The 16,797-nt window shown below is 38.7% G+C and overlaps 1 protein-coding gene across 1 annotated transcript in view; it reads right to left on the bottom strand.

Annotated features, from left to right (window-relative positions):
• Nucleotides 1–16,797, bottom strand: part of SLC9C2 (solute carrier family 9 member C2 (putative)) — a 103,098-nt gene that overhangs the window by 75,294 nt on the left and 11,007 nt on the right. Inside the window, exons 5-8 of the mRNA XM_064595527.1 lie at nt 10,586–10,702; nt 9,122–9,283; nt 4,490–4,589; nt 1,820–1,963 (exon numbers count right to left, since the gene is read on the bottom strand). Coding sequence (XP_064451597.1) covers nt 1,820–1,963; nt 4,490–4,589; nt 9,122–9,283; nt 10,586–10,702 — 523 coding nt within the window. The remainder of the gene's footprint in view (nt 1–1,819; nt 1,964–4,489; nt 4,590–9,121; nt 9,284–10,585; nt 10,703–16,797) is intronic.

Raw genomic sequence — 16,797 nt, 5'->3', positions numbered from 1 at the left:
AGCTGGGAATTTCAAAAGACAATTAGAGAATTCCTATCACTGAGAAATCTGCATTTACGATCTGTAATGTATATAATTAATTTGAGCAAACTCCTCTGCTTTGCATTTAAGTCTTTTGCAAAGTAATTCTTACCAACCTTTTCACCCTTACTAAATGATTTTTCTCTGAAATACCATTGAGTCCTGCCAAAATAGAACAACTCATATCATTTATTGATATCAACAACAGAAAGGCTGTTGTAGAAAAAAAGGCTCTGGAGTCAGTATACCTGGGTTCAAATTGAGGCTGCTTTTCCTAACCATGTAAACTTAAGCAAGTTCTTTAACCTCTCTAAGCCTCAATTTCTTCACCTGTAAAGTGGAGATAGTAAGTGTACTTGCCTCAAAGGATTATTGTGAAGATTCGATTAAATGAGGCAACATTCACAGGACTTAGAATGATGTTTTGAATGTGGTCAGCACTCAATTCATGTTAGCAATAATTTTTATGACCAGGCCTTAGTTTGGCTTCATCCTCTAAAATGTTTTTCTCAACAAGTCTCTTATGAAAAGGCCACCCATACTTTGAGGGCCCCTGAGGATGACTCCTTCCATTGAAGCCTCTCCTCTAAGGAGGTGACACCAACAGTTCACATAAGGTCTCTGGCACTCCCTAGCCATTTGACTTTGGGCAAGGTACTTTGCCTTTGTTGGCCAGTTTCTTCATCCGTGAAATTCTCATCTCCTAGTGTTGTTATGAAGATGAAATGAGACACCAGATGTGTAGCTGAGTCAAACAATGTACAAAAAGCCATTTCTCTTTCTTCATATTCTGTGACCAATCTCAACTTGCACATGAGCTTCCATGGTAGAAAGAAACGTATATTGCACACACATCCTGGTGTGTGAGAGTGATGATCTGAGTGGCGTGCCGTGCCTCCAGAGTCAGCAGAAGCAATGTCCCCTGAGAACATCTTGTAAAGGAAGCTCCCTTGGCCAGGTGTGTCCTCAGTGGAAGCGACACTGTAATGAATTCTTATCAAAAGACACAACTTCTACGAGTGGGCAATGGAGTTCGAGAGAACACATGTTCATGGGGTCAGATTTAAACCCCAATTCTGGGGACGCCTGGGTGGCTCAGCTGGTTAAGCATCTGCCTTTGGCTCAGGTCATGATCACAGGGTCCTAGGATCAAGCCCCGCATCGGGCTCCTGGCTCAGTGAGGAGCCTGCTTCTCCCTCTCCCTCTGTCCCTCCCCCTGCTCGTGTTCTCCCTCTCTCTCTCTCAAACAAATAAATAAAATCTTTTAAAAAATAATAAATAAACCCCAATTCTGCCCTTCAAGTTGGGTAACTCTAGGCAAGTTTTTAACCTTCCTGGGCTTCATCTGTGAAATGATGCAGTTAACACCTACTTCATAGGGTTGTATTAGTATTAATGGCATAATGTACATGGTAGGTGCTTAATAAATGGCTTTATCATAGCTATGATGATAATAAAGGAGGATGAAAGTCAACAAAAACGTTAAGAGCCATTAATCTGCTCCAGTGTTGCTCAAACTTTAACAAACATGTTGAAAAAGTTTCCTGGGTGGGCCCATGAATGTACATTTCTACCAAGCTCATGGGTCATGATGCTGATGCTGCTGTTCTTGCCCCTTCTCCTTTTCTAGATGAAACTTTGAAGAGTAAACAGACTTCCCCAATCACACAGTAAGCTATTGTCAGGTTTTTTGACTCCACGTCCAGAGCTCTTCTTGCTATAACCCACTGCCTCCCAATTCTAATTCTGGGCTTAAGAACCTAAGTCCAGTAAGCAAACTTTAAGATATAATTCCTACCTTACAAAATTCACTGTTGCAAATAAGATGAACATGAAAACCACAGTATGAAATCCTAAATACTTGGTTTCTCCACATCCAATTACAATGCCAAAGAAAGTATATATTAATTGTTGGTATACAGTTGAAAACATTATTAGGAACCTAGGATGAATGGAAAATAAATCACATTTTAAGCAATGGGTTTTTTAAATAGTTGCCTTTTCACAGAAAAGCATGTATCACATACCTATCATTCTTGTCTTAGCAGAGGTCCTTGCCTCCAGCACTGTTACAATCAACATTTAAAAAGAATTTTGTTGGAACTAAAATACACCCGGCTCCATATCCTCCAATACTCTCATCACACCATGCCCATGGGCTGCCTCTCATAGGAGAATAGCAAGAGCAAGGCAGGAAAATAAGTCTCTCCATCTCCTCCCCTGATTGATGGTGTGGCAGTTTTGCTGAGCTTAGCTGGCATCATATCAAACTGTTGGGTGTGCCACAGCTAACCCCAGAATCATCTGGTTAACCTTGACTTTTCAACAGTTGACTGGAACACCTCACTGCCCTCTGCAGGATTTCTCCCTTCATGATTTGCTTGAAAGTCCCTTAACCTTGAAAGTCTCTCCTGTCTGCTTTCCCATCTACTGAAATCTCGTAAGGCTAACTTGAATCCTGTGTTCTTCATGAAACCATCCTAAGCACTCTCATTGGAAGTGATCCTCCTTTAAATCCCTGCAGTGCCAATTGTCTATACCACCATGGTTCGTTAAGCAGACAAGTGAATTAGAATCACCCGTATTGCTTTCCAAATATCTATACACCTGGCTCCACCCCCAAAGAGTCTTACTGAGTAGACCAGAACACAGTGGTTAGGGCTCAGGGCTGTTCTGGTTCCATGTGGTAACACACCTGCACCCAGGCCGGGTTTGACTTCTACAAGCAGATTGCAAGTCCCACCTCCTCTTGGGCCCCTCCACTGGGACTTTCCCTTTCAGCTAACTAGGTGAGTGTGCCTGTTCCACAAACCAGCCTCCTTATAGGTGGGTCTCAAGATCTACATTTGGAAAGCAGCATTAGGAAACCTCATTTTGGCTTCAGAGGGAAGCCATGTTCTCTGAAACAGCACTACCCCAATCAAATAGATGGTCTGATTCTCTATCTGATTCCCATCTCCTGATTCATTAGATTCTGAACTCAGAGAAAGGAAGGGTTTGAGGTCCCCTGCTTAGTTTTCTGAAATTCAGAAATGATGGGATAACTGAGAATACTTTTTCAAATGTCTCCACAGGACATAAAAAAAAATGCCTTACATATAGTAGGATCCCAATAAATCTATAGGGATTCAGATTTACTAGTTTCTTAAATAAACATGCCCACCACTTAACTGTGAGTGCCTTCTGAGAAGGGGACTTATTTACATAGCCCCAAACCTAAGATACAACATCCAGGCCACAGTAGACATTAAGAAAGGATTGGTTGAATAGGTTCAAGAATAAACAATTAAATGAATAGAACGAGTAATATATAATGATGCTGACAGACATCATTATATATGCAACCAGCTCAGCATGACTGAGCTTGGGAAACTGTCCAAATTCAGACAAAAAGTATATATTCTATGAACTATTTATTCCCAAGCTTCTGGATTCTAAAAACCAGTTAAGTGTCATATTCATAGAGATACAAAATTAGAAGAGTTATTATAGGTGCCAGTTTTTTTATTTTGCCAAGTGAAATTATTTTTTTTTAAAGTACCATCTTCTGGGCGCTGGGTGGCTCAGTTGGTTAAGCGACTGCCTTCGGCTCAGGTCATGATCCTGGAGTCCCGGGATCGAGTGCCGCATCGGGCTCCCTGCTCGGCAGGGAGTCTGCTTCTCCCTCTCCCGCTCCCCCCTCTTGTGCGCTTTCTCTCTCACTCAAATAAATAAATAAAATCTTAAAAAAAAAAAAATAAAGTACCATCTTCTATCACTGGGATTTCATAAAAGAAAGAATATTTTAAACACCAAAAAAGTAGACAGGCCATAATTTCAGAACAATGGATAGTCGTCTAAGTTTAAAAAATGAATCTTCCTGGGAAAACTCAGGATTATGGCTTCTTGTTTTAACATTTGCTTTCATTTGATCTACACTGAGCTAGGACTTGTGAAGTAATTCTGAAACAATCCTGTAATTTAGCACAGCTCTCACACAGAACCTATTTCATTTATCTGAGAAGACAAGCAAACGGTTTTCCCTCCATGTAGAGATATTTGTATGGCTCCCTGCATTACCAAATGTAAAGGGCAAGTTAAGAGTTTTGCTGGTGTGGCAACTTTCCGCTACTTTTCTTTTCCAGCTCTTCCCATATTAGGATACTGTCATTCATGGACGTCATGAAGGAAACAAAGGAATGAATTATTTTTTTTAATTTCTCACAATCCAAAGTAAATTTTTATCAAGAGTTATGTATAAAAAGATCACAGCCTCTGAGCCACATATACATTATTCATAACAAGAATATCAATCGATGTCAACAATTGTTGGTACCTTAAGTGCTTTCAAATATAACTGGTAATAAAATTCAGAATTAAAAGGTAGAAAAAAGTTATAAAAGGGGAGTCTTATGTGTCCAAGAAGGCAGAACCACTTAAGCACTAAACTTCTATGATATCTATACCAAGTACACAGTAGGAGACTTACTTAGTAATTATTAACTCAATCCTCGGTTTAAAGCTTAGGGAATCTAAATTCAGTCCTACAGTGACTAACGCAGTCATTCCCGACATTCCCAAAAATTCCACTGGGGAGGAAAAAATGAATAAAATTAGTTGAATTCAAATCTACACACTGAGGTACTTTATCTTGAGTGAAGAATTGGTGAGAGACTTAAGAGTCACATTTCTTGGAAAATTGCTTCAAGGGATCGGCCTAATCCTATAGATCTGGGGTTGGCACACTTTCTCTGTAAAGGATCACAGAGTAAATATTTAGTCTTTGCAGGCCACACAGTCCATGTCACAACTACGCAACTCAGCTGTTGTAGCAAAAAAGCAGCCACAGAAAGCAGGCCAACAAACGCATGTCTAGTAAATAATAGATAGACACTGACAGTTAAAGCGCTTTGGAGCAGGGCAGAGCTGGTTGCTCTGGGCATGTGACCTCCCTTTCCTCTATTAGCATCCCTGCATCTGTAAAATGGGTATAAAAGAATAATGCTCCACAGAGTTGTTGTGTGGATTCAATTAAATAACATGAAAAGTGCTTGGCACACTTTTAAATCAACGAAGATATGATAGTCACTATTACTATGCCATTGTTTTTATACATTCACTTTACTGCTTAGTAAATTAATACTGTTTATTTGAATTTTATTTATTTTATTTTTTTATATTTTCACTCTTTTCAGTATTTATTTTATTATTCCTTTGGTTTATCTAATCACTTAAGTCCACTTTAGATTTAGTTTTACCTACTTATCTAACTGAATTTAATATAAATAACCAAGGAGAGTAAAACCAGGAGTGCTGGGAACTGGGATGATAGGGAAACTGTCTTTTGAAATCTTATTTCCACTTCCCTATAATTAGTATTACTGGATTTTAAAGCTCATCATAGTCTTTCTCAGTAATAGACAGTACTTAGAGACAACATCTGCTATGAGGAAACCAGTAAATAATTTCATTTTAAAACTGATGTCATCTTATTTAGTATAATCCCAATGTTATAGAATTACATGGTATAAAGGCATATATTAACATATGTATGTATGTTTATACGTATTTTTTTAAAGGCTGAGGACATATACCAAAATGTATCCATGGTCTAATTTATAACACAGGTATATAGGTGATTTTTTTTTCTTTTTGACTTTTCAGAATATTTCCAAAGTTCTACAATCAATATGTGTTACTTTTATAATTAGACAACATTTTTACAAAATTACAAAAGCTATTATATTCAATTGTATTTTAAATGTTCCGAAGGGGGATAAAGTCATGGACCATGTAATAAAGGAAGTAATTTTCATCTTTATAAAGCTGAATAGTTAAAAATAGACTTGTACAGTTTTTCTAACTCAATGGAAAAAAACATCACAGAAAATTGATGCTGTAGACAAGTGGCTCTCTCAATCTTTGTCTCTCTCTTCCTCTCTCTGGTTTAGAAAAAGTGAAGGTCCTCCTAAGAGAATCAAAGGGCGCTTTTTTTTTCTAAAAGCAATAGGATTCAAGACTGGATGTTTTCTAACTAAAATATATTCGGATAATGACGGAGGTTTGACATTTATTACCTAGACCAATGATGATAGTGAAGAGACAGTGGAGTGATCAGCGCTGGCACGGGGAAGAAGGGGAGGCATTGTTTATAGAGAGTTTTAAAACAATAAAACTAATGAAAAGTTGTCTGCTCTTTGTTATCTCCATTCCCCAGAAATTCTGAATAATGTCAATAAAATATTCCTCTTGCTTGTATAAGCACCTCTCTTGGTATACCTCTGGCCTACACTCTTATAAAACCCACCATGTCTCATGAATTATACATTGACTCTTCAAGGGCCTTTTGTCCCCTCAATCAAATTTTCTTCCATGGGCCGATATATTAATATTTCCAACTGTACTACCCGTCAACCAACAATGTTCCAGAAGCATTGTGTCCTTTGCGAGGCAATGTCTATGCCATTTTGTTTTGTTTTGTTTCATGAAAAAGAATGAATGTGCTGGTACAAGTGATTTCTTGAGGTCCAGGTTTCATGAATTGAACACAATTGAGACAAAAATGGGAAATTACTACATGCACTCAAAGAGGTCACACTCTAACTTCAATCAGATGCTCCCTGGGCTTAAGCCAGCTGATTGCACGTTCCTTAGTGAGGGAAGAAAATAAAATTAGATAACATGACAGAAATGTAACATTAGAGAAAGTGTGAATTAGAATTTTATCTATGCTTGGCAATGGAATTTCTGGCAATGGAACTTCTCCTGATAACATGTCTGTTACTGACTTCTGCTGTTAGGAACTTATTAAATATAAGAGTAAAGGACTGCCCAAAGTGGCTTGTTAATCTGTGAAGCAGAGGAAAATGCAATGGAGGAGAGAGAAGTACCTGTTTCTCTGCTGTAACAGAGTACCACAAACTATCTTAAACAGCATGAATTTATTGCCTCAGAGTTCTGGAGGCTCGAGGTCCAACATCAAGGCTCCCTCAGCAGTGATTCCTTCTGAGACTAAAAGGAAGGATCTACGCCAGACCTCCCAACCACTGACTGGAAGCATCGTCATCTTTTAGAAAGAAAGTGGAAAGGAACCGGGCGCCTGGGTGGCTCAGTTGGTTAAGCGACTGCCGTCGGCTCAGGTCATGATCCTGGAGTCCTGGGATCGAGCCCCGCATCGGGCTCCCTGCTCAGCAGGGAGTCTGCTTCTCCCTCTGACCCTCCCCCCCCCTCATGTTCTCTCTATCTCATTCTCTCTCGCAAATAAATAAATAAAATTTTTAAAAAATAAATAAAAAATAAAGAGACCTTTACTTTAAAAAAAAAAGAAAGTGGAAAGGAACCAACATTTGTGGGCTGCCCTAACTTGAGTCCAGTGGTAGTAAATGTTTAAAACCAGCTCTCTGGAGGTTAAAAAAAAAAAATCCCTGATGGGCAGTGTCTGCCAATTTCCATGGCAGTAAATACTCCCAATAGGGCGAATTTCAAATGATGCCACCTGCACAGAGTTGTGAAGAGATGTGTGCAATCAGCTCTTACAAGGTGGTAAGCTCTATCTCCAACACATCCGCATAAGCAAGTCACATAACACACATTATCTCATTAGTGCTAGCAATACCCCTATAAATTAGGTGTTACTATATCACTTTCATAGATGAGGAAACTAACTAAAGCTTAGAGAGGATAAGTAATATTCCAAGGTCAACAAGCTAATAAATTGTGAAGTTGGGGTCTGAATTGAAATCTGCCTAACTCCAAAGTTCTTTGAGAATTAGTATCAGTTTATTCGACCAACATGTCTTAAATTACTTTCAGGCATATGGGAAGCACTGGGCCTGGGGGAACACAGAAAAGAGAATAAATAAAAACTTGAAGAGACAGCCTCCACCTCAAGGAACTCATGATCTAGTGGAAGAAATGGAAATAATTAATTTTTTGTTTAAAATCTTTTTCTTCACACATTTAAGGCATCCATAAAGGTTCACAGGGAGAAAAGGAAAGAAAGAAAGAAAGAAAGAAAGAAGAAAGAAAGAAAGAAAGAAAGAAAGAAAGAAAGAAAGAAAGAAAGAAAGAAAGAAAGAAAGAAAGAAAGAAAGAAAGAAGAAGAAAGAAGGAAGGAAGGAAGGAAGGAAGGAAGGAAGGAAGGAAGGAAGGAAGGAAGGAAGAAGAAAGAAAGAAAGAAAGAAAGAAAGAAAGAAAGAAAGAAAGAAAGAAAGAAAGAAAGAAAGAAAGAAAGAAAGAAAGAAAGAAGATGAAGGAAATGACCCTTCAGGGAACTTTTTCTGTAATTTTACTGATTCGGGTCAGTAAGCAACTCCTGAGTGGCATTTTATCTGTAGAGGAAGCAGCACTTCTAGGTGACTGGAGAGGACAAGAGGAGCAATTAAGCTCTTGATATCTGAGGTCTTTCACAGATGGAAGTCACTCTACTGTGTGGCGTGAAAGCAGAAGCAGGATATGACCATTTCTATGCAGTTACTATGGCTCTTGGGGACTGGCCACCTTACTAAGGCCAGTAAAAGACTTTAATTGCCCATCTCACTAGACTAGCAAATGATTACTGCAGGTCTGTCAGTGCTAGGCACTCTGACTCCTGCCATTATTCCACTCTTCCAGATCCAGGTACACCTGATTTCTCCCTCTCTTTTCCTGCCTCCTAGCTGCTGGTAATGGCTGCCATTCCTACAGTCTCCTCAGTCTGGTAGCCACTGAGTGAAAGACAGCCGGGCTGGAAAGACCTCAGGAGCATCTTTCCCAGCAATCTCATTTTAGAGATGGGTTGCTAAGGTCAGAACAGGAATCAGCACAGAGCTGCCAGTGATTTCCAGGGGATGGCCAGTGACTAAATGTAAGGTCAAAAGGTGGGGCTCGAAAAGAATAAGAGAGTAATTACATGGAGAAGAAATGCAAAGGGAAGGGACATTGGACTTGGAATTAAGGGGATGTTAAGAAAGACCAGGAAAGAGCTAGAAGTGGCAGAAGGATAATATGACAAGACGTACAGAGGGGCCACCACAAGGAGGAAGCAGTTGGGAGGAGGCAACTGGATTCAAGATCAATGAAAACCAAAAATACATAAAATTGACTTGGAGGACAGCATTTTTTGTATCTGTTTCTTTCTTACCAATGTAGAAGGTCATGTACACCATTGAAATGCAAAGAATGACACTAGTAAGTGTATTGCTAAAGAGGTCAGTCAATATAAACTGAATGATTCTTGCACACGAATATCCACATATTATGCTTCCCAGGATGTCCAAGGAGAGGCCCAAGATTACATGTAACTCTAGAAAAAAGAAAATAAAAAAAAAAAAGAAGTTGAACTATAATTTTCATTTCTTTCATTGATGGCATTTGGGTCTATGCACTTCGGTTTGCTTTTGAGATTTTGAATGGGACCTTGTTCTTCAGCAAGTGGGGGTTCCCCATGAAAGCCTGGCAAAACAGAGACTCTGGGGATATTATTTCCCTTACAGTCTACAGTTTGAGATTCACTTATCCAGGGACAGCAGACTCCAACGTCCTCAAAAGCCAGGCAGAGAGCATAAATGTGGAAAGTCTGTGACAAACGGGAGAGTGAATGTCTGACCAAAAGACATCCAAATTCGTATTTTTTACAAACTATGTTTGGGCCAAGCAAATCATGTCCAGGGTCGCCACCAACCTGCAGTCCATTTGTGACCCCTGCCCCCAGCCCAGGGGCATTTGGGAAATGGAGAAGAGAAATTTTCCGTAGTCCCAATAACTGAGGGCAACACTGGCAGTAATGAGCATGTGTCAGGCAATACCAAGGGCAGTCCTAAATAACAGACTGTCCCACCCCAAATGCCTCTAGCTCCCCACTGAGAAGCACTGCAATCCCCTTTTATCACCAACATTCTTCCTCCTTTCAGCACCTCTCTCCTCCTAAAACTATCACATAAGCAGATCAGGAGGACACCTTTTCCCTTTTTATGCTGTGATTTCCCCACCTCCTTTCTTTTCTACTAGAACCACTTCTGGAAACCTAGCAAAGCAACACGCTCCATACCCCCAGTGAACTTTAACCACACTAATCTATTATCACTCCCAGGGCCTGACTCTCCAGTACTCCTGGAAACATTCTGCCTTCACCCGCAGGCTTAAATTCAGGATCAAGTCAATTCTTAATATCCACTCACTGAGATCCAGATTGATCCAGGAAGGAAGTTACTCTTGTGTGCCTGTGTGTGTATGGGTGTGAAGGAAAGAGATGAAACCATTTCTTTAACATTCTTTCCCCCTTCCTGTCCAAGAAAACACACAGATGGTAATTATTTTCTTGTTAACTGATATTCTACTTTAATTGGTCCAAAAGTATAGAGAAAGCAGTAAAGTTAAGACATCTTGAATGTATTTTATTTTATTTTTACTTTTTTAAAGATTTTTTTATTTATTTAAGTAATCTGTACACACAACATGGGGCTCAAACTCACGACCCTGAGATCAAGAGTCACATGCCCCTGACTGAAACTGCCAGGCGCCCTTTAATATATTTTAATTTCAGTGTGAATTGAAATGCATCATATAATAATGATTTTAGAAAATAAGACAAAAAAGATGCTCCTACCCGTAAACATGGAACTCTGGAGAAAGTTGCTCCGAAAAATTCCAAAACAAATAGATGTGAAGCCACAAATGATCATTGATTCTCCTCTTATGATATCAGTATACATTTTGGAAATGCCTGGAAAAGGAAATAAAAAATGTAATTTAATTTGGTACATGAAAATGATGCTCTTGCACAGGAAACACAAAAATAGAAGAGAAGGAATATGTCAAACAAAAAAGAAAAAAGCCATGACTGGGGTGGGTCTGCGAGGCAACACCAATCACCATTTTTTAATCTCTCCAATGACAAAGGAACAGGACAAGAACATTCTTTGAAGTGTTCATGGCCTCAAATCACACTTGAGTTTTGGAACGAGACAGAACACTTCTCAGGACACAATATTTAGCTTGAATAAATATGAATAGACTCCACAAAAATCACATTTTAGAAATAAGTACAGGGTCGCCTAGATGGCTCAGTTGGTTGAGCGTCCAATCTTGATTTCAGCTCAGGTCGTGATCTCAGGGTTGTGAGATCAAGCGCTGCATCAGGCTCCATGCTGGGTGTGGAGCTTACTTAAGATTCTCTCTCTCCCTCTCCCTCTGCCCTTTCTCCCCTCCCCTGGCACACGCACGTGCTTGCACACACACTCTTTCTCTCTCAAAAAATAAAAGGAAAAAAGAAAGAAGTACAAAGGATGACCCAGCAATTCTACTTATAGACATATGCCCAAGAGAATTGAAAACCTACGTCCACACAAAAATTTGTCCATGAATGTTCATAGCGGTATTATTCATAATAATCAATTGAATTATTCAGCCACAGAAAAGAATGAAGTACTGACTGTTACATGTTACAACATGGATGAACTTTGAAAATATTATACAGAGTGGAAGAAGCCAAACACAGAAAACATATTGTATGGTTTGATTTGTATGAAATGTCCAGAATGGGCAAATCCATAGACAGAAAATAGACTTGTGGTTGCCAGGGATTTGGGGGAATGGGGGTGTGAGAAGTGACTGCTGGTAGGAGATTTCTTTGGGGGTAATTAAAAATGTTCTAAAATTAGATGGTGATGATGGTTGTACAACTCTGCAAATATAGACCCCTGAAATCTACAGTTTAAATTTTTTTTAATTTTTTCTTTTTAAGTAGGCTCCACACTCAATAATGGGGCTTGAACTCATGACCCCAAGATCAAGAGTCACATGCTCTACTGACTGAGCTATCCAGGGGCCACTGTACAGTTTAAAAGGATGAATTTTATGGTATGTGGATTATATTTCAATAAAGCTGTTATTAAAAATTAAATACAAAATCTTATTGGCACTTAACATTCACAAACAGGTAAGTGTAATGGAAAATATAATCAAATTAATTGCTTTGTGATATACAACTTATGAATAGGGTGATAGTGACTGGTACTTGCTCAACCAGTATCCATCCTCTGTTCTTGGTAACAATACTGGTTTTATCCAGGGTGGCAACGTGTCCAGTTAAATGACCACTTTTCCTCATAGCCTGGGCTTCTAAGAGTGTCCACTGAGATAAAAATAAGTGGAAGTTACCAAGTGGGATTTGGGGAAAATTTCTTGGAGGGAGAGGTGACTTGGTTGAAAGGAGCATCTCTTTGTCCCTTGCCCTTCTTCCTCTTCTTACCTGAAATGTGGACGTGATGGCCAGAACTTTAGTAGCCAACTTGTGATCCTGAGAGTGGAAACCATACGCAAAGAATGGAGGAGCAGATAAATAAACCCCACAGGGCTTTAAATGTCATCTTTTAAAGTGATTTTAAAATAAGAAAAAAGTCATATTTCCCCATATGTTTACCAATTACAGTGCTTCCCATTGCTTTGTGTAGATCCAAATTTCCATTTGATACGTTTCTCTCTGCCTGACTTCCTTTAACATTTTTTTTTTATAGTGCAGGTCCGCTGGTGATAAGTTCTTTCAACTTCAATATGTTTAAGAAAGTTTTATTTAACCTTTGCTTTTGAAAGATAGTTTCACTGAGAATTTTAAGCTTTTCTTTTAGTACTTTAACAATGTCGCTCCACCATCTTTTGGCTTACATTGTTTCTGAAAAGAAGTCATTAGTTTTGTTCCTCTGCATATAATGTGTCTCTTTTTCTCCCTCTGGCTGCCTTTAAGATATTCCCTTTATCATTGCTTTTTAGGAACTTGATTTTTATGTGCCATGGTGCAGTTTTCCGCTTCTTGGGCTCATGATATGTTGAGCTTCTTGAAATCTGTGGTTGTAAAATCTTCATCAAATTTAGAAATTTTTCATTCATTATTTCTTCAAATATTTTTTTCTTTCTTCCTCTCTGTCTCCTCTCTTTTGGGGACTTATATATTAAGCCACTTGAAGTTGTCCCACAGTGGCTCACTGATGTTCTGTTCACTTATCTTTGTCTTTCTCTCCATGTGCTTCATTTTGGATAGTTTCTATTGCTGCATCTTTAAGTTCCCTAATACTTTCTTTTGCAGTATCTAATCTACTTCCATCAGTGGAATTTTTGCCTTAGCTATTGTTTTTCATCTCTAGAAATTTGATTTAGGTCTCTTTTATATCTACCATATATGTCCAGTGATATGCTGATAAATCACTTCTACAAAATTAAAACAAAAACAAAACAACCTCATTTGTAGCATTTGCAAATTCCACACATAAACACTCCCACCATAGCCAATTTGAAGCTACTAATGGTTTAACAAATGGCTTGCAAAATTCCTGATTATTTAACAATGTGCTCTCATAAGCTGATAGGAGTAAATTCTAACCCAGCCTTAATCTTTCCTCTAATTTTTTGAACATACAGAGTTACAATAACTGCTTTAATATTTTTGTCTGATAATTCTACCATCTGCCTCATAACTCAATCTACTTATTATTTTTGTACACTTTATGGGTCATATTTTCCTGCTTCTTGGGTATCACCAAGAAGATATGACTGGCAGTTGGCCTGTGACCTGGACCCATGTGATTAGAGGCCCTTCAGCCACTCCCCTGTGCTTGGAATGTGAGTTTCACTTGCCTTTCCTGCTCCCAGAGGCTGCCCCAAGGACATAGCCTTAAGATAGTGATGTGGTGTTCAGAACACCTACACAGTGTACGTGACTGAACCCAGGTAATGCCTCTACATAAACTTTCCAGATTTGGTGAGCAGGTGCAGGGATGCTTTCATCTTGCTGCTGCCCAAGATAAGCCTTGTATGTAAGTCTTTTGCTTATAAAAGCTGCCACCTACCAACCTGCAGTGACCTGCCTCTTGCTTTAGTTTCTCCCTGCCCTCCATGTATGGGGGTCAGTTTCAAATCACACCCAGGAAACTCCCAGGAGGGTTGCTAACCAATCTTCAGCTTGCTACCTGTTGCTAGCTTTGACCATGACAGAAGGCACAAAACTACTGGTTAAACAGGTGTAGAAACTATTAGCACATTTGATTTAGTTGGTCAAGAAATCCTTTCATCCTTTCCTCAAATTCAGTGAGTCAACCAGGAACAGGTAAAATACGAGGTCTGAAGTATGAAGCTTTTTTTTTTTTTAAAGATTTTGTTTATTTTAGAGAGAGAAAGAGCGAGAGAGAGCATGAGCAGGAAGAGGGAGAGGAAGAGGAAGAAGAAGGCTCCCTGCTCAGCCCTGATGCAGGGCTGGATCCCAGGACCCTGGGATCATGACCTGAGCTGAAGGCAGATGCTTAACTGACAGAGCCACCCAGGTGCCCCAGTATGAAGCTTTGACTTTGACTTATAGTTGTGTTTAATGGCAAAATACCACAAGAATTACTTCCCTATTCTTTATTGGCTTAATGTAGAACTAACTTATATTCTCTAATTCATTGTAAAATTTGGAAAAAGAAAGAATAAAACAAAAACCACGTACAATTTCACGACTCAGATACAACCTTAATGTTGAGGTCTTTTTCTAAGCTTATAAACTTTTTCCTCAATTGAGATCATACTAAAACTTTGTATTTTATTCCTTTATAAGGACCCTATTCCAGATTTGTTTTAAAGTAAAAATTGTTTGAGCCCAGTGCATTCTTTTCAAACAGGTAATAAATAGACAATTTCCTTTTCACTTGTGTGTGAACACCCACCACTTTTTTCAGTGGGTCAGGCCATTGAGACCGCAGGGTTTACAGTGCACAAGGGCACCACATCAAAAGAAGCACTATTCACATTATAGGAACTGTAGTTTTGTATATTATGATAATTTTAGGCATGTGGCAAAAAAAATCTTTCCTTTAAAAATTAATGTATTATGACAGTTAGAAATAAACTGTTTTGAAGAAAGGACCATTTATCTTATTCACACATACAGCCAAAATGGTGACTCTGTGAATACCATAAATAAGAGTGATATCCCCGCTAAAAATGAGTCAAATTTATTAGGAAAAAATGTTATTGGATCCAGAATCCACATACCACCTTGAGCATTATTGACATAAAGAAAATATCAACTAAGAGCTAAATAGCTTCACTAGTTTTCTTTTAAAGAAATAGAAAACTTTTTATTATACTTCCTTTTTGAAAAAAAATTTAATATAGAAACTGCAATAAATAATGTTTATAGCCACTTACAGTCAAGAGATTTCAGGAAAAGGAGCAGGGAAAAAAATGAGGTGCATAAAACAACTGGCAAATACAAATGGCTAAATGAGAAAGGCAGATGAAGGAAAAATAGGAAAAATAATTTGTACTTAAAAAAGAGAGAGAGAAATAAAAGAGGACAGGATCAGACTCTTTGAGAAAGATGACAATTTAGGATATCACTACCAAAAGTGTCTTAAAACTTACATTTTCCCAAATGCAAGTATAAATGGGTCTAAAGGGGTGCCTGGGTGGCTCAGGTGTTAAGCATCTGCCTTCGGATCAGGTCATGGTCCCAGGGTCCTGGGATCAAGCCCTGGCGTTGGGTTCCCTGCTCATCCGGAAGCCTGCTTCTCCCTCTCCCACTCCCCCTGCTTATGTTCCCTCTCTCTCTGTGTCTCTCTCTGTCAAATAAATAAATAAAATCTTAAATAAATAAATAAATAAATGGGTGTAAAATTGGGAATCCCACTTGCAGGCAAGGTTGGAGGTTTCCCATTCCAATCATAAGGCAATATATTCCACTAAATATAAATACATTAAAATTGGTTAGAAAAATATTTCCGAGTCGAAAACAGAAACCATAGCATCTAATCATTTCATGTTTTTACTGCTGTGTTAATAAAACATGACAACAGGGGGATATTTCAGAGTGAAATCATCTTTTACCAAATAAGAGGGGAAGTACTGCAAGACCCGAAACCCTCTTGGGAATAAGCTATTATTGAACATGTTTGCCCAACTATGTTCTGACCCATTTCTTTTAAATAAACTACACCCCCTTCCACTACCTGCTTAAGGTTAGCTAGACCAAAAGGGAGGCAGTTCTTCTTCTTCTTCTTCCCTCTCCCCCTTCCCTTCTCCCTCCCTGTCCCCTTCCTTCCCTTCTCCTTCTCCTTCTTCTTCTTCTTCTTTCTTCCTCCTCCTCCTCCTCCTCCTCCTCCTCTTCTTCTTCTTCTTCTTCTTCTTCTTCTTCTTCTTCTTCTTCTTCTTCTTCTTCTTCTTCTTCTTCTAGTGTATATATTTTTAAAATTTTTGTGTGTTTTTTTATCTTTTTTTAATTTAAATTTTACTTACTAACATGCAGTGCAATATTGGTTTCAGAAGTAGAATTCAGTGATTCATCACTTACCTACAACACTCAGTGCTCATCACAAGTACCCTCCTTAATACCTTCACCCATCTAGCCCATTCCCCCCACCCAACTCCCTCCAGCACCCCTCAGTTTGTTCTATATTGTTAAGTGTCTCTTATGGTTTATTTCCCTCTATCCTTCCCCCCCCCAATTCATGTTTTCTTTCTTAAATTCCACATGAGTGAGATCATACTATATTTGTCTTTCTCTGACTGACTTATTTCACTTAGCATAATACACTCTAGCTCCATCACGTTGTTGCAAATGGCAAGATTTCATTCTTTTTGATGGCTGAGTAATATTCCATTGTGTATATATACTACATTTTCTTTATCCATTCATCAGTCAGTGGACATTTGGGCTCTCTCCATAGTTTGGCTATTGTTGATAGTGCTGCTATTAACATCAGGGTGTGTGTACCCTTTCAAACCAGCATTTTTATATCCTTTGGATAAATACCTAGTAGTACAATTGCTGCATCTAGGGTATTTCTATTT

The sequence above is a fragment of the Mirounga angustirostris genome, unplaced genomic scaffold (genome assembly GCF_029215605.1).
Source record: "Mirounga angustirostris isolate CCGP_5_RB_7025 unplaced genomic scaffold, mMirAng1.0.hap1 SCAF_6, whole genome shotgun sequence".
Taxonomy (NCBI): domain Eukaryota; kingdom Metazoa; phylum Chordata; class Mammalia; order Carnivora; family Phocidae; genus Mirounga; species Mirounga angustirostris.
This window is presented reverse-complemented; position numbering and strand designations above follow the sequence as displayed.